The sequence below is a fragment of the Panicum hallii genome, chromosome 5 (assembly GCF_002211085.1).
Source record: "Panicum hallii strain FIL2 chromosome 5, PHallii_v3.1, whole genome shotgun sequence".
NCBI classification, from domain to species: Eukaryota; Viridiplantae; Streptophyta; class Magnoliopsida; order Poales; family Poaceae; genus Panicum; species Panicum hallii.
The window spans coordinates 55,402,351-55,423,391 of NC_038046.1; the positions used below are offsets into that span (position 1 = coordinate 55,402,351).

The window sequence follows — 21,041 nt, forward strand, 5'->3', positions numbered from 1 at the left end:
CAGTTGGTGTTTTGCAGAGCAATCCAGATGAAATGCATTTGCTATTTGCTAGAGACTCGACGAGCATAGTAGCACTCGCTTAGCTTGCTACCGAGTACCGATAAGAACACAGCTTCCAGTCCAAAATATTAGAGCTCTACTGTTCTGGATAACCTTCTCCATTACCTAGCCGGCAACCAGAAAATATCACAGCTACGGCGGGTAGGAATTGCTACCTCCCAATCTCAATCAACCTGAGTGGCCAACCAACCAGCAAAGTCTGCATTGATGAATTGCTACTCCCAAATGAACGCTGATCACTGGCGGCGCCGCCGGGTCGCCCGAGCGAGGGCGGGTAGGAAGACGTCCGTCAGAGCCGTCTTGGAGCGCAGCGAGGCCAAGAGCAGGCCCAAACCCTGAAGACCAGCACGGCAGAACAACAGTCGATAAGCTTCACCAGAACAGCATGCACGTAGTAAACAATGCGACGAGCGACGTGATCATGAATCGTAAGCAACGATGAGAGGCGATCGGCGAGAACGCTACCTCCTTGTACCCGAACGGCACGGTCTCCTCGCGCACGTCGTCCGTGTCGGCCGCGACGCCGAGGGCGGGGAGCATCGCGGAGCCGCTCAGGCCGGCTTCAATTGGCTTCACGACGAGGTCGTCCATGATGGCGTAGCTGGTAGGAGGTCCCGCGGCCTCGTGGCCAAGCCCCGCGTCCGGACGAGCGGAGACGGATGGGTCCTCGCCGTCGCCGGCCTTGGCGCACGTGACCGCCACGGTGGTCCGGCCGCGCTCGTCCGTAACGCGGAAGCGGCACGGGAAGACGTCGCGGCCGCCGTGCCTCTCGTCGCGCGCGCAGCAGCGGTAGAAGGCGTCCCCGCTCCGCCCGGCGCCGCGGCGGGCCGTCGCGGCGGACCCGTCCGGGCGGCGGCAGAAGCAGGCCTCCAGGAAGTGGAGCTCCGTGTCGCGCCTCCCCTCCCGGGCGCGCCGCCGCCGTTGGCGCGGGAGCAGGACGGGGACGCGCAGGGGCGCGCGGAGCCGGCCTCCCGCGACGCGACGTCGCTGCAGCGGCACCCGAGGTGGCCGCACCGGAACAGCCGCCGTGCCATGATGCCCATGCCCTCGGAGGCGGGCGGCACCGCGCGGGAGGAGGCGGTAGAGGCAGGGCCCCTTGGCAGGAGGGCCTCGGCGGCGGCGAGGTTCCCGAAGCAGCTTGCCGCGGCGGACGCCGGATCCTCCTGTAGCAGCTCCCCGACCGCGGCGCGGACGGGCTCGGCGAGGAGGGCGGAGAGGAAGGCGGCGGCGCCCTCGCCGGCCTCCGCGAAGAGCACGCGCCTCCCGGGGCCGTCGAAGAAGAGCCTCACGGTCCGCGCGCGTGCCTCGGCGGCGGCGGTCCGCGTGCTCGAGGGCGCCATGCCGTCGAAGCGCGGGGCGCGCGCAAGCAGAAGGCAGGGACGTGGCGACGGCGTTGAGGTTGAGGACTAGCAGCAGTTAAGGCGACAGCGAGTGGCGTACACGAGAAGCCACAAGGCACTCGAGTGCGACTGCGTTGGAAGAGACGCCGAGGCAGGCGCGCAGCCACAGACGGCAGGGGATTAGATCCAGTAAAACACTTGGCATACTGACAGAAGAATCTCTACTACCAGGCATACCCTTTCTTCTCAAAATGTGCCAGAACTCGGACAATCATAACTTGTGGTAGGAATGGAGCTCCTTGTTTCCGGTCATAGAAGTTCATGCCAACAAAGGGCCTGTTTGGGAGTGCTCTGTTTCACAAATCGCAGCTCAGCTTTACGAACTTCACAGCAGAGCAGCTCAGCTTTGAAGTTGCAGAGTTTTTGAAATTATTTGGCTAGCAGACCAACTTCAGCTTCAGAAAAAAGAGATTTGGATTGAAAAAGTCCCTTATGCCCTTGAACATGCCCTTGAACAATGTATGAGATGATTTTATTTACCATGTACATTCCTCCCGCGCCGCCCCTCCCAGCCCCTCCCAGCGCCTCCCCTGCTTCCTCCTGCGACGGCCGCGCCCTGGGCCTTCAAAATCAACAACTGGACCTCCAATCCCAGCCTAAAAAATCAATGAAAAATACGGAATCAGGTTACATCGAAAGTAAACTTTTTTTCGTAACACCTAAGGTTTAACAAATGTAGGTGACAGATGCACGTACACTGACCCATTCTGAGGTAGCAATCTACTTCAATCGCGTAAATGGCAAGACAAAGCAGTAGTGTACCTTAGTAATTTCACAAGTGGAATATCATATATGATCACAATCAAATCTGCTCCGCCAACCAGTGAGTCTCCCTCTTGTGGCTATTAACATGCTTGATTCAAAGCAACGCCCTACCGCTACTACTACTTTTGGAAAACGAAGGGTTCCACAGACATTAATATTTGCAGCAGAATGATCGGTGAAACCCTTGAAACTGACAATAGCGACATTATAATGCAAGTTATAATGTTCCAATGTCCCTTCGGTGTGTAGTTTGTTTGGAAACAGCACATCATCTGTAATTACAGATTTCGGGATATGAGCAATGTCTTAACAGAACAAGAAGTGCAAAATCATTGGAGGAACACCGACCTCGAGGAGCACCCCTTCCATTCTATAATCACGCCTGAACAAGCGAAAAACCTCGTTTTCCCTTCATGACATAACTTTGATGGTTAGTTAATCATTACCGAGTACCAATATGGAAAAGCAAAGAACATGTTACGATAAAATCACCATCGTATGAAGCAAGGGAGACAACACTTCGGGATAAATTCTCTGCAACTGTTTTACTGAGCATACTCCAGACACCTTCACAAGCATCAAACAAGTCACCAAAATTCTCTTCAAAAGTGTTAACCAAAACCATGCCACCTGGTCAAAAATATATCATACAATAGTTGTTAGTGCCCAAGCTGTAGAGAAAAAACACTATGCTGAAGAGGTCAGTGGGATCAAAAGCACTGACTTACCCTCCATTGCAGTTTCTGGTTGCATGGGATAACCCAAGGAGTCAACATCCTCCGACGGATCCTGGGCAGTAAGTTCAATTGCTGGTGCAACAAGATCAAGTGATTAGCAATGATATAATAAGCAATACATGAAACTTCATATAAAACTCTGCATACAAGGACAAGTGGTAGTCACTCTGCTTTAACAAACTCACGGACATATCGCAATGCATGTTACAGTAAATGATAAGCATTCACCCCATTTGTGAAGAACTTACAGATAGTATTCCTTAGAAATGGTTATAAACTTAACAATGCAATTTAATGGTCTTAGAGACAGGCTGTAATGCTGTATGCTCACCTTTCGGGTTGGTGCTATAGTGTTTTCCATTTCGTCTCCATCCATCGCGTGTGCAAGGAGCTTTATGTCTGCAGTAAAACATAGTGAACTCGTTATTTACTATATAAAGAGCCTACATTTATAATATATGTAAATGATCATAAATGCCCAGAGTTGGGATATGTTACAAATATGGGGTCAATTGTCTATTTTCGCCTGAATGATAATTTTCCTTTCTTTCAATTAGACAAATATGTTGCCTCCAACACTGAAACAACATCCCTAATCATACCACAGAGCAACTGCAACAAATATAAAATCCTGGTAGGCATAAAAAATATATTAAGCAATGAGGGAGACTCATTCACACAACTTCTAAGAAGTACAAATGCCAAAAGTCTACAAAAATAACAAACAGCTGATGTTCAGCCTTGTTCACACAATTATAACCACCAACAGGGAACCCACAGCCAAGACCAGTGAAAGACATGCATAGATAAGCAAATTGGAAAGCACTGCCAGTATATTCTGGGAATATACAAGACATACCTGGATCGATCAACCGTTCTGCTCACACGCAATTTAATCCTTTTCTCAAGTTGCTCCAATTGTTCAATAATTACACTCATTTGCACACAAGACCAGCTTCCTGTATCCAAAAGAAGGTTCATGCCAGCAAAGTTTCCATCACCATCAAAAAGTGGCGCACCATCCCCAGCCTAGCACAGAAATATAGTGACAGTCAACAAGGGTTGCAATGGACAAAATAAAGTTGCATAGAGTGGGACACGAGTTACATAGGGGAGGAAATATCATTCTGATGCCTCTATTTCAGTCATTCAATGCATACAGTGCTACTAACCATTCAGATCATGATGCCAATATTTTATTTCTAGAACCACCATGTCGAGAAACAAGAGACGAACCAAGAACTTACCTTCAAGGACTTACAAAGCTCTTTGCCATCTTCAGAAGCACTTGAATCTCTAGACAGCACCAAGGGTGTTAATGCACCAGAGTCAATAAGCTGTAATTCCATTCCATGACGGAATGTACTGCACTAACATCAAGGAACTCCATGACCTTGACAAAAGCAATCCCAAGGTCTAAATCATAGTGGTGCAACCACCCTCTGGCAATCTTATTGGATACATCACACACATGAATCTGAAATGACGACAAAGCAAGAAGAGCATGCATAATTACCACAACTATCTCAAAATGAATAGACAAAATGAGTACAGATTTACTAACCATCATGCTACAGCCAGCTTTTCTTTTATCATTCAAAGTTGTAGCCAATTTTGCTGATGTCAGTACTTTTATATGAGATGATCTGCGTTCTACAGGAACGCCTGAGCATGTAAACACATTGATGCCTCCTACAAAAGATATACATTCAACAGTTAATTGTTGATGATCAAATGAGTATTTGGAAAATCCAGATGCGTCAAACAGCCAAAATCACCATCAAATAACGAAAGCAAGACAGCGCTTCGGGACATTTTTGACACTGCTTCACTGAGACATTCAGAGGCATCTTGGCCAGAGCCACTACTGCCAAGTCCTCCGTCAAAACTAGTACCTGAACTTAGTTGAAGAACAAAAATGATACATCACAATTATGAGTATTCCGCGGAGTTGTGTTTACGTGCAAAATGATTAAAGGAATGAGCAGCAGACCGGAAGGCAATGACTCAATAGCCTCTCCCTCACCCCTGCAAGCCTTCTGCCTCTTATTCAACCTTGTTAGATAATAAGGTAACACCTCTCCACCACCATTGCTGGTTGTTAGTTCATCGCTTGTGCTTCTTGTGAGATCGTAACTGCATCCTTTAGTTGTCAGCATCTTTCCAAATCCTGAAATAACGTAATCAGTGCCAAATAGTGAGTAGTATAGGTAGCCAGTAAACAAGGTTGTAAGACGATCAGCTTACACCCTAGCATCAACACAGATTGTTAGTGAACTCGAATATGCCTATATTAAAAACCCCAAATCAATTAGTACTACCGGCCAATGTAAGAGAAGGGATTCTCAATTTGTTAATTCACTTAGTTGTTTGTTTCTAACTAATGAAAACATTATCGTCCACTACTAGGCATTTTTATAAGAAAATTAACAAAAAGGTGTTCAGTATAAAATCGAGCACAAATACTCAAAACATTCAGAATAACCCAAAATTAGCCGATGTAAGATACAGTTTCGTCGTCAAGTTCGTAAAAAGAGCAACGTAAAGAGCAAAGCGAGAATCCGACAGAGACAAAACTAAAAAAAAAAGAGAAAAAGAAGGGGATTCGCTGAGAAGCCACCACCCCCGCGTACAATTCAATCCTTCAATACTAATCAACTACCGATCTGAAGGTAGATGGAGAGAAATCATCCATCGATTCAATCCCCGTAAGAACAAGCCCTGATCTCAACAGATTTGAACCCCTGCAAAAGCAACCCGGCAATATACGATCCAGCGACACCCGAGACGAACGGATTCGAGGTATCGATAGATGGAGGGAGACCTCACCTGGATCTCGCGCGGGGCTAGGGTTGAGCAATTGAGAGAGAGAAGGGGACGGCGGCGATAATGTCTAGTTGGTAGAGAGAAAGAGAAGGGTAGCGGGTAGCTTTTTATTCAATCAACCGATCGTTACACCCGGATAAACTCAGGAGTAAGGAGCTTCATGAAACCAAACCGATTCAGAGATTTGATTGGCTGACCTAGCTAGAGGATGTGCTACCTCATCACAGCTTCATAGAGGCGACACCGACGCCGGGGCGCGGCGGTGGCGGGCGTGGGAGGATCGCCGTACCGTCGCCGCTCGCCACGCCGCCGAGGCGCTGCGATCCGCGCTGACGGACCTCACGGCGGCCGTGCACATCGTCCACGTGGTCCCGGGAGGCCGCCCGGGTTCCGGGCGAGGGGCCAGGGCGGCGTGGGCGTCGGAGGTCGATCGGCTCGTGCCGCCGCGCGCCACGGACGAGGTTGCCGAGGCGCCGCGGATGCGTCGCAGAAGAACTCGCCTCGTCGGTGTACCGGAGAGCCTCCGCGCAGTGGTCGGTCCCATTCCCCCGCTTTGGACAGCGCGTCGTCCTCCCCGCAGGCAGAAGACCCGAGTGGCGCGGCGGCCGGAGGGCGAAATATTTGGTGGCCGGCCGCAGCGTCGCGGCTGCTGGCGAGACGCCTCCATCGACGACCTGTCGGGCGCTGCGGCTCGCTCTCGTGCGCGCCGAGGACCGCCTGGGCCGCCCAGGTGCTGCTGGACCATAGCCGGGTGTCCCGCAAGACCTCAACCAAAGGAGCTGACGGTGGCGAGGGGTGGATCCAGTTGAATCCGGTGGCTTGGCCGGCGGTCACGTAGCGCCAGATGCTGCGGCCCACTTCGTGAAGACATTGCCGGCGACGGTTCCGTGAGATTTCACGCGACGGGGTTGGCGGACGGAGCAACCGGCGGCAGCGGCGCGGCGGTCATGTCGCCGGATTTGAGATTTCACAGATTAGCCCCTCAATAGTTTATAAAAAGCCCCACATTTGGATCGCGATTAATAATCGCGATCCGATATTTTGCAGAATACCTCCTATTTCGGATCGCAATTAATAATCGCGATCCAATATTTTACATAGAGACCCTCCTAATATTATAAATAGACCCTCATCTGGCTTTTTGTTCACCTTTCCTCCATCCGTCGATGCTGTTGCGGCTCTGATGTTCGCGCCCGTATTGGAGGATTCCCCGCCGGCCGCCGCGATTTCTCGAACCCCGTCGTGCTCCGGTACGCCAATGGCGGCCATGCCTTCGTACTCCGCGGTGCGCGCTCCAGCCTTCAGGACGACCCCGCCGTGGCAGAACTGGGAAAGACACCGCGCCGCCGCCCTCAACCACACCACCGCAGAGGCCTGCAGAGGCTGCGGTCGGCTTCAACGCAGCTGTCCGCGGCATGAACGCCCGGACTGGCCAGCAGAAGCTTTGGCGCCGGTCGTGTGGCCGCGGCACCTGTCGATGGCGCGCAGCGCGTCCTCGACCCGCGCTTGAGCTTCCTGGAGCTCGTGGATGAAGGCCGACAGCGCCGCCTACAAGGCTTGTAAGGCTTGTGGATGACGCCGCCGACGAAGCAGTGGACGCAGCTCGCGCGGACGGTGCCGTCGACCCTCCTGCTCCTGGTCGTCGCCATCTCGGAGCCGTCCTGCTCCAGGGGAAGTGGGGAACGACGACGCCGGCGCGCTGTGGCGGGCGTGGGACGGGCACCGCGCCGAGGCCGTCGCACTCGGACCTCTCGGCGGTGTTGCAAGTCGTCTCGGTGCGGTGGTGGACAAGAGGCCATCCGAGTCCCCGCGCCAGGGTGGCGTGGGCGTCGGAGACCGAGGGGCTCGTGCGCCACGCAGCGGGCGAGGTCGCCGCGGCGCACCGGAAGCGCCATACCGTGGTTAACTGAAGGAAGCAAACAGCCAGCTCGAACAGCCTGCAGTTCATGCGTTGTCCCAGCTTTGTTGATGATCGAATGCCAGAGACCTCGGCGCGCGAGAGCTTTGTCTCTAGATGATTGAAAAAGTAGCTTTTTCTCCCAGCTTTGCCTGTTGTTTGGTCGTCCAATTTGGGCACCGGACATGTGTTTGATTTGAAAGGCGTTTTCTGAACAACACTGAGATTCGTTGTTTATAACTCTGAGATTCAGGGTGTTTGGTATCGAGAGCTTTATTTTAATCACCATCATATCGGATGTTTGGATAGTATTAAATATAGACCAATGATAAAATAAATTCCACAATCCTAGGCTTATTCACGAGGCGAATCTATTAAACCTAATTAGTCTGTGATTAGCGCATGTGATGCTACAGTACATATATGCTAATTATAGATTAATTAGGATTAATAGATTCATCTTGCGAATAAGCCCTATGCTTATGCAGTTAGTTTTATAATTAGTCTATGTTTAATCTTTCTAATTGGTATTGAAAAAATTAGATGTGACAGGTCTTATTAAAATAAGCCTTAGGAACCAAACACCCGCTTATGACATTGCAAGTGCAGGCACTGCACAACTCCTTGCGTCCTTGTTGAGGTACAAGCTACAAGCACAATATTGTTTCACCAGAATCCATTTGTTTGGAAGTTGGAACCAATTCCTGTACCAGTTACTGAAAGAGGGATGCTTCAACAGAGTTTCATTCTCTGTTCTCACCACAGGTTTTGTTGCATATATCGGTGGTGTTTTACAGACCCATCCATCCGGACGAAAAGCGTTGCTATTTTCTAGAGGATCGCAGTTTGCATGAGCTGATGAGCATAGCACTTGATTAGCTTGCTACCGTTAAGAAAACATCATAGTTTTAGTCCAAAATACTAGTGTTCTCGGAATCTCAGATAACCTGCTGAATTATCTAGCCAAATTCCCAATCTCAAATTCTCAATCAATCGCGATCCAATCTGAGCCCCGATCAGCGGCGGCACCGCGCGGCCCGAGCAACGGCGGGGACGAACACGTCCGCGACCGACCGTGAGCGCCGTCTTGGAGCGCAGCGCAGTCAAGACTCGAGAGCAAGCTCATACCCTGAAAACCAGCACAGGTAGAACGATGAGCGCTGCAGCATCACAGCAACATGGTACGAGCGGCGTGATCATCATTAATCGTAGCAACGATGATGAGCAGGCGATGGCCGTTGCGCATCCGAACAGGACTAATAAACGCGCTTGAATTTGTCTAAACCCGAACTGGACTAATAAATGGGTTTGAATTCGTACATTTGATGAAACGTGAACGCGATGCTGTTGCATCTTTGATAACTAGCGCTTCCTCACGACACTGGACAGTTTCAAAACTAACACCCAATTTTTAGTCCTTCAATTTAGCACGGACTAATTAGGACTGGATATGAACTAATTGCTAATCTAATTGCATTGATTGTAGCTAATTATAGTTAAAATCTATTAGTCTTGATTAGTTTAGAATTAGTTTATATTTAACCTATTATTAAATATCGGACTAAAATTAGCGCTCTTATTTTAACCCATCCGAACCGGGCATGATGCTACTTGAGGCCAAATCCGGGAGCCCGGCGCCATCCGTCGGGTCGTATCGTCACCCACTCTCACCCAAGGCCCAACCACTCTGCAGCATGGAAATATTGCTGACTGGCGAAGCATCGTGGAGCGACGCGCACAGCACACGATCTTCAGGAAATCCTGCCTGCCTCTGTGTCTGCTCCTGCAAAATCTTTTGCTCTCTCCGTTGCTCTCGCTCTGATCGAGAGTAACACTGTACACGTCCTCTCCCATCCACGCTCAAGCTCTCGCCCTGTCGCTGTAGCTGCATGCCTGGCTGGCCGTGGACGCGTGGAGGCGTTGAAACGACCGCGCGGTGCGCTCGTGTCGTCGCCGTGCAGCCATGCTTCTCTTTTATAAATATGCCCGAGCAGCAGCCTCGCTCGCCATCGTCCCCATTGCCGAGTTTGCAGCGCCATTGCTCACACACTCCTACTCGACCAAGCAATCTCTACTAGTCCTAGCAGTTCGTGAGCTCCCCAAACAAAGATGGCAGCCTCCGCCACCACGCTGAGCGTGAAGCTCCTCATCGACCGGAAGGCGCAGCGGGTGCTGTTCGCGGAGGCGGGCAAGGACGTCGTCGACTTCCTCTTCTCCCTGCTCGCGCTGCCCGTCGCCACGGCCGTGAAGCTGGTCGGGGAGGGTTCCGTGGCCGGCAGCGTCGGCAACCTATACGCCAGCGTCGACAGGCTCGACTCCACCTACGTCCAGCCCGGCGCCGCCAAGGACTCCCTGCTCCGCCCCGCCGTGCTCTCCGCCGCCGCGGCCGGCAGCTCCCTCCTCTGCCTGCCGGCGCCGCCGTCCGGGCAGCCAAAGAGCTTCTACCGATGCAGCTACCTCCAGACTAGCACCTGTTACCACTACGTGACGGACGCCAGCGGCACGAGCTGTCCGCAATGCGGCAAGAAGATGACGGCGGTGGTGCAGTATGTGCCGCCGGCCCAGAAGCAGGAGCAGGACGTCTACACCGGAGCCACCAAAGGGTTCGTGCAGGGCATCGTGACGTACACGGTGCTGGACAACCTGACGGTGACGCCCATGTCGACCATCTCCGGCATCACCCTGCTCAACACCTTCACGGTGAGGGACCTCGCCGACCTCCAGGAGAGGACCGCGCAGCTCGGCTACAACGAGGTCAGTCCACTGTCGTTGGGCCTTTCGTCTGTTCTGAAGCATTGGTCTGCTTTTGACATACTGCTGTGCATCAACGTTCGACACTTCGACATGACTTCTCTGCAGGGCTTGGCGATCCTGAAGGCGTCGCTGCAGTCCAATACCGTCCTGACCGATGTCTTCCTCGGCAACAAGAAGGCCCGTCGAGGTCGTGCTTGAAGGGGAAGTGTGGCTGACATCAGCAGCACGTGGGTTAACTAGCTTAATTTGGTTGGTCTTTTGTGATGCTTCAACTTGCTGCGATTAGATCCGGTGGACTCGTTTGGGATGTACTGAAATCATCTCTGGTACTACCTGGTGCCACTCCTTGCCTTGGTATGGATACAAGTAATAGTACGCCATGGTCTTCTTGCTGCAATGTGTCGCAGCAAAAGTTTGGTGGTATGGTAGGCCGGTAGAAGTAGAATGGAACCGTGTCTGTGGGCAGCCTACTACTTTTGCGTGACCTCAGGTCTGAACTTTGTGCGTACTTGTTTCCTTGTTTGCTGTCTGCCTGTGGCGATGTGTGTGATACAGTAATAGCTAGCACTTCCTACAGTGTTGTGATTCCATGCTGATGTTCTTTGGTGATGCGCTGATGTTTGATTGAACGCTGGGCATGGATGGACAAGTGATAGCTGCAGTCTCTCGGATATTGTGAGTCCATTTCTTTTACGTCCCTGGACTCCTGGATATTGGGATGAGTCCGAATTTCATCCTCACGTAATAAAGCCGTCCACTTAGACTCGTGATATCGGATACACTAATTGATTGATTTTCTCCCTGATTGATTTCTCTTGGTGGTTTTGCTAAACCACTCTTTTTATTTTATATTTATTTTAGCTGAATTTTTAAAAAATCATAGTAAATCAAGAAAAAACTATAAAATAAAAAATCCGATTTTTTTGACTCCACATGAGGAGATCAATACTGTGAACATATTATATGATATAATTTATAATTTAGTAAAAAGATTTTTTTTACTTTTAGATATATGCTTTTCTTCCGTAATTAATTTTAGTTTTTATAGTCTAATTATAGTGAAATTTTTATGGTGTTTGAGCTGTAGTAAAAATTTTATGCTTATTTGATCATTTATGCTTGAGCAACTAAATTCCAAGCATATTTTCTTCCTATTCCAAACTATATTAGAGATTCTCTTCAGTTTCGCAAGTATACATAATCCGTTATAAGTATGACTGCAGCTCAAGAATATAATTATTATGCTTATTAGTCCACATAAAAGTTTCATCATAAGAATATAATTATTATACTTATTAGTCCACCATAAAAATTTCATCAGAATTAGATCACGAAACTGTAGCTATTTAATTATAGAAAAGTATATATAAAATACAATAATCTTTTACTAAATTATACCGTATCATATGTTTTCATGTATTTATTATATATATCTAGTCACGTGGAGTGCAACAAAATTAGATTTTCTATTTTCTATTTTTTTATTTACTATAATTTTTAAAAATTCAACCAAAATAAATATATAAAAAAAGTAAAAGCACTCAGAGGACCGATTAGTGAGATCGTGTATCCGGTATCACAAGTTTGGTCATATGTCTCGTATTTAGGCGGACAGTTTTATTGTGCATGAAAAAAATACGGATTCATCCGAAAGTTGAGGTAACTTTTTTTCTTTTCCTTTGATGGAATCACGACCAGGCCCAGCACGAGGAAATTACGGCCCAAGCCTAGAGGCCGTGGATCAAGCTACTGATACTGCTATGCTTCCTCTCAGAAAAAAAAGAGCTACTGCTACGCTGTATCGAACTCGGTAGAGAATCTGGCTGGGGTCTAGCGGCCGCCGTCGACCACCGCGCGCGCATCAAGCTCCTGCTTTGACTATGGTCAGCAGCCCATCAGGCATCATAAGTTTCCACGTCCGGCCTAGCGTTGGCAGCCAAAAAAAAAGAAGGGAAATACATGTTATATACGATTTCGCTTAGCTAATAATTTTTTACAAATACAGTAAAAACCAACGACGTTCATCAAATTTTGGCTTGATGTTCATCCAAGCATAGAAAACCCTGCCACAATGTGACCCTCTTTTGCATGCGTGCTCTGTGCAGAGCTCTGCAGCTGGCCCGCTGCCGCCGCCTCTGGTCAAGCACGTCTTCTCCCATCAATCCAAAGGAGTCAATCTAGGGTTCTGTTCCATCTGTTTCTGCCGTGGGTGATCTCCACCGGTGTGCTGTAAAAGGATCTGTTCTCTAAAACGGAGGATACTGTAGCACCCGTAAAGCTCCAGCGCTACCCGCTATCGCGTGCGGTAAAATGGAGGAGGACCTCTGCGTCCCGCACAGAGGAAGGGGGGACCAGCGTCCTCCATCCCGGTCGCCCCTTCCGCGCGCGCGGGAGGAAACTGCCGGCGAGGGGAGGCGGCTCGCGCGGGAGGAGGGGCGGCGGCGGCGGGGCGCGGGAGGAGGGGCGGCGGGGCGCAGAGGAGGGCGGCGGCGGGGCGCGGGAGGCGGAGGAGGGAGGAGGGGCGCGGGCGGCGGGGCAGCGGGCGGAGGGGCGGCGGGCGCGGAGGAGGGGCGGCGGGGCGCGGAGGAGGGGGGCGGCGGGGCGCGGGAGGCGGAGGAGGGAGGAGGGACGCGGGCGGCGGGCGGAGGGGCGCGGAGGAGGGGCGGCGGGCGCGGAGGAGGGGCGGCGGCGGGGCGCGGGAGGCGGAGGAGGGAGGAGGGGCGCGGGCGGCGGGCACGGAGAAGGGGCGGCGGCGGGGCGCGGGAGGCGGGAGGAGGGAGGAGGGGCGCGGGAGGCGGAGGAGGGAGGAGGGGCGCGGAGGAGGGGCGGCGGCGGGGCACGGGAGGCGGAGGAGGGAGGAGGGGCGCGGGCGGCGGGCGGAGGGGCGCGGAGGAGGGGCGGTGGGCGCGGAGGAGGGGCGGCGGCGGGGCGCGGGAGGCGGGAGGAGGGAGGAGGGACGCGGGAGGCGGGAGGAGGGAGGAGGGAGGAGGGGCGGCTGGCGAAAGTTGGAAGAAAGGATAGAAAATTGAGATTGTGGGGTATAGAAGATGGAAATAGAAGATGTTGTTGGAGTTAAGTTTGGTATAGAGAATGAAGTTGATGTGGAGGAAAAGGAAAGGGGATGAGATTTAGAGGATATCGCTGGAGATAGCCTTGAGCGCAGCTGCAGTAGAGGAGTGTGGTGTGACGCGCATTTATACGGAGTTACGGTTACGGACCACCGGAGCGGAGCATTCTGACCAGTGCCAACCTCCCTGTTCGCCTTCCCAGTTCTTCTTCCACACGGTTCCGTTCCGCCACACCAAACAAGAAAGCGCGCCGCCCTCGCGACGGTGGCGGCGGTCGCCAGCCCCGGCCCCACCACGCTAAGGATGAAGCTCCTCGTCGACACGAGGGCCCAGCGCGTGCTGTTCGCGGAGGCGAGCAAGAACGCCGTCGACTTCCTCTTCTTGGGTGCTGATGGATGTATCATGTCATGTATGGCTGGGAATTTGCTACTCCCTCTCTCTCTCTCTCTCTCTCTGCTCGCCTGCTTTCAGAGTAATTTGTGTTGCCATCTGATCCTTTTTTGTCTCCGCCTCGATGATTCTTGACGTTTCTTAGTTGTGATATGATGATTCTTTTGTGCGAAAATAGTCAGAAATAATGGTATAACTGTATGTATGAAACTGATTTGAAACTCCAAAAGTATTTGCTGAGATGATACAGAAAATTATTATTTTTCACGAATACGTTTCATTTTGTTGCTAATTATAAGATTTAGATGTTATAAGATATTTTGGGAAAATACCAAACAAGAGTACATTCGAATGTTTTATGAAAAGTTTGGTCGAACTCTTTCCAAAAATAGTTTGAGCAAGTAAAACAAACGTGTGCAGAGGAAAATAATTTTAGGAAAGAAACATAATCATAGTTAAATGCACTGAGGCACTTGCCTATGCCTTGAAGGTGTTGGGACACAATTATGGGCCAGGATTCAAGAGGGCCGGGAGAGGAAATTAACACAACAGCGCTAGAGGTACACCTTTTTTTTTTTTGCGGGTAGAGGTACACCCATTTTGATCATGGGATCTATAGAATTATAGATAAATTTGAACATGAACAATTATTAAGGAATAATTTACATGTTGCATTTTAAAAAGTTCAACCCTTTGCAAATGTATGGAAAATTAACAAACCTAAAATAAAGCTATCCTTAAAGAAAACAGGTGAGCGTTGATCGTTTCCGTTTGGACCCGTTGTAGTGGCATTGACGATGCCCTGCAGGCCTGCAACATTGTTTGCATGTGCAGTGCATACTGTACTTCTTTCAAGTTTCAATAGATGGCGCCAATAGATGGCCGAGACCATCTTCTACCTTACAAGCGGGTTAGATATTACCATATTATCAAATACGGTAATAAAAATATAAATAAATATAAATGCCTAGAACATGCAAGCATTTACCTCATGCAAAATTTATGATGAATCAGCCTATGAAATAATAGCGGGTTACAGGTCCGAGATGAACAGTTGCAACTTGCACTATTGACATACTCATTTTTGTTGCATCTTAATTTTCACGTGATGGTAAATATTTGCATGCTCTATCCAGTTATATTTTTATTAAATATTTTTAAGTAATATAGATGCACAAATTTAAAATGATAACACAGTAATATCCTAATTGCTCGTAACACCGGGGATGTTCTCTGAGATGGCCGAGGCAGGCACGAGGCATTGCCGCTCTCTCCAACGCTGCCTAGATCATCTAGGTAGGGCTAGGCCTTCCATGATGGCGCTGCAATCCTTTGCTTGTGCAGCCGGAGCCGCCGAGCCGGCGGCACATCATCACATTACCAGGTCGTAATTGCATCAGAACTGAATTGTTCCGTCACAAGATTGCGACTAGGGCAACAGCTAGCTTTCGTTCTCCGCGCCTCCGCTGCTCCCCGTCACCCCAAGCCTGAAGAAGCGTCCTGCACTGGAGTACGGACTGGGTGGAAAGTGGAGACGAAGGGTCCTGCACAGCACTCGCTGGCGCGTGGACGTGGCACGTGTGGAGTGGAGGCGCCACGAGATCCGCCACACGGGTGCACGCGTGCGAAGGACGGACGCTGCTTCTCGCCTGATTGGTTGCTCGTATGAGCTTGGCCTGCATCGCATCAGTGAACCAGGCTCACACGAGCCAGGCTGACCATTTGCAAAGTTACGTTGTTTGGTTACCTGTGGGCATCTAGCCTGGCTCAGTAAAGAAATTGTTTGGTTGGTCGTACCGGTCCTCCCACCCATCGCTGTCAAACAGTCATGGAGCCAAAACCGGAGCAGATGGAACGTGCCTTGCACCGCGTGAGCCAGACCGGCGGGTGCATTTTGCATGCGGCGAGCCAGGCTCTAGAACCGGTGCAGGCAACCAATCAAATGAAATGAATTTTAAATCCAGCGAGCCTGGTCGGAGCACAAACAGCGAACCAATCACACCATTTATATACCAGGGCAGCCGCGGCGCCGCGCGTGCCAACTGCCAACGCCCAGTCCAGCGCTGCTCCTGCGACGCCAATAAAGCTCTCGAGCTCCACGAGATGGCAGCAGACACGACCGCCGCCGCGCTGAGCATGAAACTCCTCGTCGACCGCAAGGCGCAGCGGGTGCTGTTCGCGGAGGCGAGCAAGGAGGTCGTTGACTTCCTCTTCTCCCTCCTCGCGCTGCCCGTCGCCACGGCCGTGAAGCTGGTGGGGAAGGACGCCATGGTGGGGTGCGTCGGCAACCTCTACGCGAGCGTCGAGAAGCTCGACGGCACCTACGTCCAGGCCGGCGCCGCCAAGGACGCGCTCCTGTCCCCTACGGTGCTCTTGCCGGCGGGGGGCGCCAGCAGCTCCCTCCTCCGCCTGCCCGAGGCGCCGTCGCCTGGGCAGCCACAGAGATACTTCAGGTGCAACCGCAGCTGCTCCGACTACGTGACGGACGCGAGCGATACCATCTGTCCGAGCTGCTGCAACCAGATGGGGACGACATTGAAGTACGTGGCGCCAAGCTCCGGCCAGCAGGCGCAGAACGGCTCCGCCGGGGAAGCGAAAGGGTTCGTGCAGGGCATCGTGACGTACACGGTGCTGGACGACCTGACGGTGACGCCCATGTCCACCATCTGCGGCATCACCCTGCTCAACGCCTTCGCGGTGCGGGACCTCGGGGATCTCCAGGAGAAGACCGTGCAGTTCGGCTACAACGAGGTGAATCATCAGTGCTGGATCTTTTTTCATTTGATATCAATTGTTGTTCGATCGATTTTTAAGGTTTCCCATCAACGTTGGTCGACATGTGTGGTTTTGGTGCAGGGTCTGGCGATCCTCAAGGCGTCGCTGCAGTCCAAGACTGTCCTCACCGACGTCTTCCTCGGCAACGAGAAATCCCCTGCCCGCGGCCATGCTTGAAGCGCGCCGGCGCTGCTCTCTGCGATTGTGGTTGGTCTTTTGTGATGCTTCAGCTCTCTGCGATGTGAGCCGTTCGAGCCTTTTGGTTTGTAACTGAAGTCATCTGGATCTGTAGCTGCTGTTGGCACTCCTTGCCTTACAACTAAGTACTAGTAGTAGCTCGTCATGGGTCTTTGGCTTGAATGTGCTGCCGACAGTGGAAGTTTGCTGGTAATGTAGGCAGTAGGACTGTCTGTGCACTGCGTAGCTGTTTCTTTTGCCTGATCATCACTGAACTTTGTTGAAACCCTGCTGTTTAAATCCTTGGCTTGCCTGCTGTCTGCATGTATGTGGCAATGTGTGATGCAGTAATAGCCAGTATGGTGTTATATATGTGATAGTAAAATTCTGTGCCGGTGTTGGTTATGCCAATTGGTTTGGGTAGCTTGATTTCTCTTTGATTTGTTGGTGATGCACCGATGCTTGAACGGTGGCTGACTTGTCCGTGCGGGCGCAAATGTTTGCTTGTACCCTCCTGCTGGCTGCAGCTTCCCACGACGCTGGTTTTGGATTCCGGCTGGCTTTGGTGCCCACTCGCCAGAATGCCAGTAACCAGTAGGAGAGTAGGAGCAGCTGCGGTAGCAAAAGAAGCAAAAGAGGGGCACTGGGATTTTGGGGTTTTTATTTTTTGAAAAAGTTTCAATTTACTTCCTTCGAGTATAGTCGAAGTATGAATAACCCTCTAAACTATAACTTGTTCAATTTACCCCTTAAACTATGCTATTTAGTTCATTTTATCTCAAAATACAATTTTCTTTTTTTCCATGCATAAGTTGAATTTTAATTTCAAATTTTGCAGGATAATAGTGAATATCACAATGCATATTAAAAAATGTTATTATTTTTCATATAATTTTGTACTCCAATGATTAATTTATTATTAAATATCCTAACCTATTGAAAAACTTCACCTATGCATGGAGAAATGAAAAAGATAAATTGTATTGGGGTGTAATTTGAAGCAAAGGGTATAGTTTGAGAGTAAAATGAACTAAATGATAGTTTAAGAGGTTATTCGAACTTTAGGTATTGTTGAGGGGAGGGGAGTAATTTAGACTCTTTCCGTATTTTTAAGAAATAGTAGATCCTGTCCCTTTTCCTTTCATTGAAACACGGCCGGGCCGCTCCGTGCTGAGCTAGTTTATGGGGTTATGGCCCAAACATGGATTGCTGTTGCTGCCCCTGCCCGGATGGAAGTCGTCGAAAGGAGTGCTGCCAATTGAGCATGGAAGAGTACGGGGCCAGCTGCGCACGCTCTAAGGCTGTCTCCAACAGCAGACTCTAAACCGTTATCTATCCTATATATATAGAGAAGATTCCGTTCTCTATATATATCTCCAGTAGCATTCTCTAAATGGTCCTCTAAAATAGAGAATGCTACAGGTTTCCTCTATATATAGAGATTCTCTCTCCTCTTTTCTATTTTTTCTTTACGTTTTAAACACTGGATTAAATAAAAATAAAATATGTCCATAGCATTTGAGGTATGATAAATACGTACGTACAAAAATTTGGAATAAAATACGTTTCTAATATAGGATTTAATGTATAGAGAACGAGATTTAGAGAACGTTGTTGGAGAGAAATGAGATATAGAAGAGAGAATCTTGTAGAGAAGTCTGTAAATGACGGATATAAAGAAGGATATAGAGAACGACGGTTAGAGATAGTCTAACTAAAAATCCTCAACGAATCCGTCATCACGATCAACATTTGCTGCACTAACCATACATTTATGCCATGGTCGTCATCTCTGTGTTTCTGAGGGTTTGAATTCGAATCCAAGGTTTACGCTGAAATGACGCTACTGACGAAACGTTGCTTAAATCACGCGCATTATTATTTGCCTCGCGGGGGCGTGGGCGCGTGGAGCGGGATGACGGGATCGTGTCCACGACGCCACGATCGATCCGGGTCGTGCCGCACAGGGCTGCTCTCGGTCGTGGAGAACGTTCGAGCTGCCTTGCCCCCAGGCTCTTCATATGTATCGTCCCTGCGGCGCCGTGCACTGCTAGCTAGTCCTCCCCAACCGCAGGCGCACCAGGATGGCAACCCCCGCCGCCGTCGCGCTGAGCATGAAGCTCCTCGTCGACCGGAAGGCGCGGCGGGTGCTGTTCGCGGAGGCGGGCAAGGACGTCGTCGACTTCCTCTTCTCCCTGCTCGCGCTGCCCGTCGCCACGGCCGTGAAGCTGGTCGGGGAGGGCTCCGTGGCCGGCAGCGTCGGCAACCTCTACGCCAGCGTCGACAGGCTCGACTCCACCTACGTCCAGCCCGGCGCCGCCAAGGACGCGCTCCTATCGCCTACGGTGCTCTTGCCGGCAGGGGGCGCCAGCAGCTCCCTCCTCCGCCTGCCGGAGCCGTCGTCCGTGGAGCCGGAGTCCTTCTACAGATGCACCAACACTAGCAATGACAACTGCAGCTCCTACATCACGGACGAGCACGGTAAGTCGTGCCCGACCTGTCGCTGCTCCATGACGACGGCAGCGCAGTACCTCTCGCCGGCGAGGTCCGACCAGCAGACGGCGGGGGGCTCGGCGGAAGGGCTCGTGCAGGGCGTCGTGACGTACACGGTGATGGACAACCTGGCGGTGACGCCCATGTCCGCCATCTCCGGCATCACCCTGCTCAACACCTTCGCGGTGAGGGACCTCGCCGACCTCCAGGAGAAAACCGTGCAGCTCGGCCACGACGAGGTCAATACCTGAAGCTCTAATCTGTTCTCGATCGAGCATTCTTCCATCTCTTCAACATATTGTGCATGCATCAACTAACGTTCAGCATGGACGACAGGGTCTGGCGATTCTGAAGGCATCGCTGGAGTCCAAGACCGTGCTCACCGACGTCTTCCTCGGCGACAAGAAGGCTCCCGGCGGCGTCGCTTGAATGTTGGGCACCTGTGGCTGTCATCGCTCGTCAACATGCATGCATGGGTCACGTAGTACTATCAAAAAAAAGTAGTAGCTTAATTAGGTTGTGATGCTTCAGCTTGCTGCGTCATAAATCCGTCCAGTCTTTTGGGTTGTTCTGAAATCGATCATCCGGTAGCTAGCTCCTGGTACCCCGGTTGTCATCAGTTTGTGTTGAATGCATTTGAAGTTTGAATTCAAACTGAAGGCTTATGTTGGAGCAATGCGCCTGGAAGCAATTGAATTTTTCTAGATCACTAGACTGCAAACGATGAACTTAGGTGGATTTTTCAGGAAAAGAGAACTTGAAGCCACCCATCGTTTATTAAAGGTTCAAAATATGACAAACCTGTACGCTTTTGAATGAATCAAAAGGTATCACAGCTTTTGTGGCGAAGCCAAGTAAAAATGGGTTCAGTGTGAACTATACCACTGTCATGGCAAAAGATTCGATTATTTTTACATTATTAGGACGATGTTCAAAATAAAGCGACTGTTCATTTCCTCTTGCACATTGGGATAGACGAACGGAACGCCTGGCCGGCAGGCTGTAGATAGCTAGCCATCAGCCAACCTGCTCTGCTCTTCTCTTTTGCCGCGCGCGTCCGCCCAAGTGCCCAACACAAGGTCGTACGGCCTCCTTCACCGATCCCCGGCGCGTGCTGTTCGCGGAGGCCGGCAAGGACGCCGTCGACTTCCTTTGCTCCCTCCTCGCCCTGCCCCTCGCCACGGTCGCCGCGCTGATCGGGGCGGGCTCCGTGGCCGGCAGAGTCGGCACGCTCTACGCCAGCGCCGAGCGGCTCGACGACTCCTACGTCCTGCCCGGCGCCGACAAGAGCGTGCTCCTCCGCCCCGCGCCCGCAGACTCGCCGACCGCAACCGCCAGCAGCTGCAGCTAACTCCTCCTCCCGCAGCCGCGGGAAAGACCGTCCTCACGATATTTTCCTGGGCGGCCAGAGGCTGCGGTCGGTGGACGGGGCAACCGGCGGTGGCGGCGCGGCAGCCATGTCGCCGGCTTTGAGATTTCCCAGATTAGCCCATATAGGTATTCGGTATTTTATAGAAAGCCCCTCATTTGGTGCATATTACCTCCTAATTCGGATCACGATTAGTAATCGCGATCCGAATTAGGGGGTTATATGCAAAATATTGGATCGTGATTTTACAGATAGATCCTCAATTTTATAAATAGACCCTCATCTGGATTGTTCCCCCTTTCTCCAATCTCCATCCGTCGATGCCCCGCC

At 51.1% G+C, this 21,041-nt stretch overlaps 5 protein-coding genes across 5 annotated transcripts; 3 read left to right on the plus strand and 2 right to left on the minus strand.

The window, feature by feature from the left end:
• Positions 1-62: 62 nt before the first annotated feature.
• LOC112892823 lies at positions 63-2,166 on the minus strand. Its single transcript, XM_025959936.1, has 3 exons — positions 2,163-2,166; positions 526-1,466; positions 63-395 (listed from the first exon to the last, which is right to left on the minus strand). Exons 1-3 carry the CDS (start codon positions 2,164-2,166, stop codon positions 297-299), a joined length of 1,044 nt encoding a protein of 347 aa, XP_025815721.1. The 3' UTR covers positions 63-296.
• LOC112893111 lies at positions 2,069-5,961 on the minus strand. Its single transcript, XM_025960278.1, has 10 exons — positions 5,792-5,961; positions 4,956-5,132; positions 4,527-4,857; positions 4,210-4,439; positions 3,822-3,991; positions 3,294-3,361; positions 2,954-3,034; positions 2,718-2,855; positions 2,574-2,634; positions 2,069-2,497 (listed from the first exon to the last, which is right to left on the minus strand). The coding sequence occupies exons 4-10, from the start codon at positions 4,309-4,311 to the stop codon at positions 2,494-2,496; spliced, it is 624 nt and encodes a 207-aa protein (XP_025816063.1). The 5' UTR covers positions 4,312-4,439; positions 4,527-4,857; positions 4,956-5,132; positions 5,792-5,961; the 3' UTR covers positions 2,069-2,493.
• Positions 5,962-9,794: 3,833 nt separating this feature from the next.
• On the plus strand, positions 9,795-10,637 carry LOC112892824. The gene has a single exon (XM_025959937.1). It carries the CDS (start codon positions 9,795-9,797, stop codon positions 10,635-10,637), a length of 843 nt encoding a protein of 280 aa, XP_025815722.1.
• Positions 10,638-16,000: 5,363 nt separating this feature from the next.
• LOC112892825 lies at positions 16,001-16,922 on the plus strand. Its single transcript, XM_025959938.1, has 2 exons — positions 16,001-16,648; positions 16,754-16,922. The coding sequence occupies exons 1-2, from the start codon at positions 16,001-16,003 to the stop codon at positions 16,847-16,849; spliced, it is 744 nt and encodes a 247-aa protein (XP_025815723.1). The 3' UTR covers positions 16,850-16,922.
• Positions 16,923-18,933: 2,011 nt separating this feature from the next.
• On the plus strand, positions 18,934-20,693 carry LOC112892826. The gene is made up of 3 exons (XM_025959939.1): positions 18,934-19,581; positions 19,679-19,750; positions 20,409-20,693. The coding sequence occupies exons 1-3, from the start codon at positions 18,934-18,936 to the stop codon at positions 20,691-20,693; spliced, it is 1,005 nt and encodes a 334-aa protein (XP_025815724.1).
• Positions 20,694-21,041: the final 348 nt, after the last annotated feature.

Bases quoted from the DNA above. Each gene is read 5' to 3' on its own strand.
- LOC112893111 (XM_025960278.1), bottom strand. From the start codon at position 4,311: ATGGAATTACAGCTTATTGACTCTGGTGCATTAACACCCTTGGTGCTG. The intron at 3,362-3,821 runs GTATGTCTTGTA...GTTTTACTGCAG, and splicing joins AGAACGGTTGATCGATCCAG to ACATAAAGCTCCTTGCACAC. The intron at 2,635-2,717 runs GTGATTTTATCG...TATGTCATGAAG, and splicing joins CTCCCTTGCTTCATACGATG to GGAAAACGAGGTTTTTCGCT.
- LOC112892823 (XM_025959936.1), bottom strand. The intron at 396-525 runs GTAGCGTTCTCG...GCTGGTCTTCAG, and splicing joins TGCCGTTCGGGTACAAGGAG to GGTTTGGGCCTGCTCTTGGC.
- LOC112892824 (XM_025959937.1), top strand. From the start codon at position 9,795: ATGGCAGCCTCCGCCACCACGCTGAGCGTGAAGCTCCTCATCGACCGG.
- LOC112892825 (XM_025959938.1), top strand. From the start codon at position 16,001: ATGGCAGCAGACACGACCGCCGCCGCGCTGAGCATGAAACTCCTCGTC. The intron at 16,649-16,753 runs GTGAATCATCAG...GTTTTGGTGCAG, and splicing joins TGCAGTTCGGCTACAACGAG to GGTCTGGCGATCCTCAAGGC.
- LOC112892826 (XM_025959939.1), top strand. From the start codon at position 18,934: ATGGCAACCCCCGCCGCCGTCGCGCTGAGCATGAAGCTCCTCGTCGAC. The intron at 19,582-19,678 runs GTCAATACCTGA...CATGGACGACAG, and splicing joins TGCAGCTCGGCCACGACGAG to GGTCTGGCGATTCTGAAGGC. The intron at 19,751-20,408 runs GCTCCCGGCGGC...CGTCCGCCCAAG, and splicing joins TCTTCCTCGGCGACAAGAAG to TGCCCAACACAAGGTCGTAC.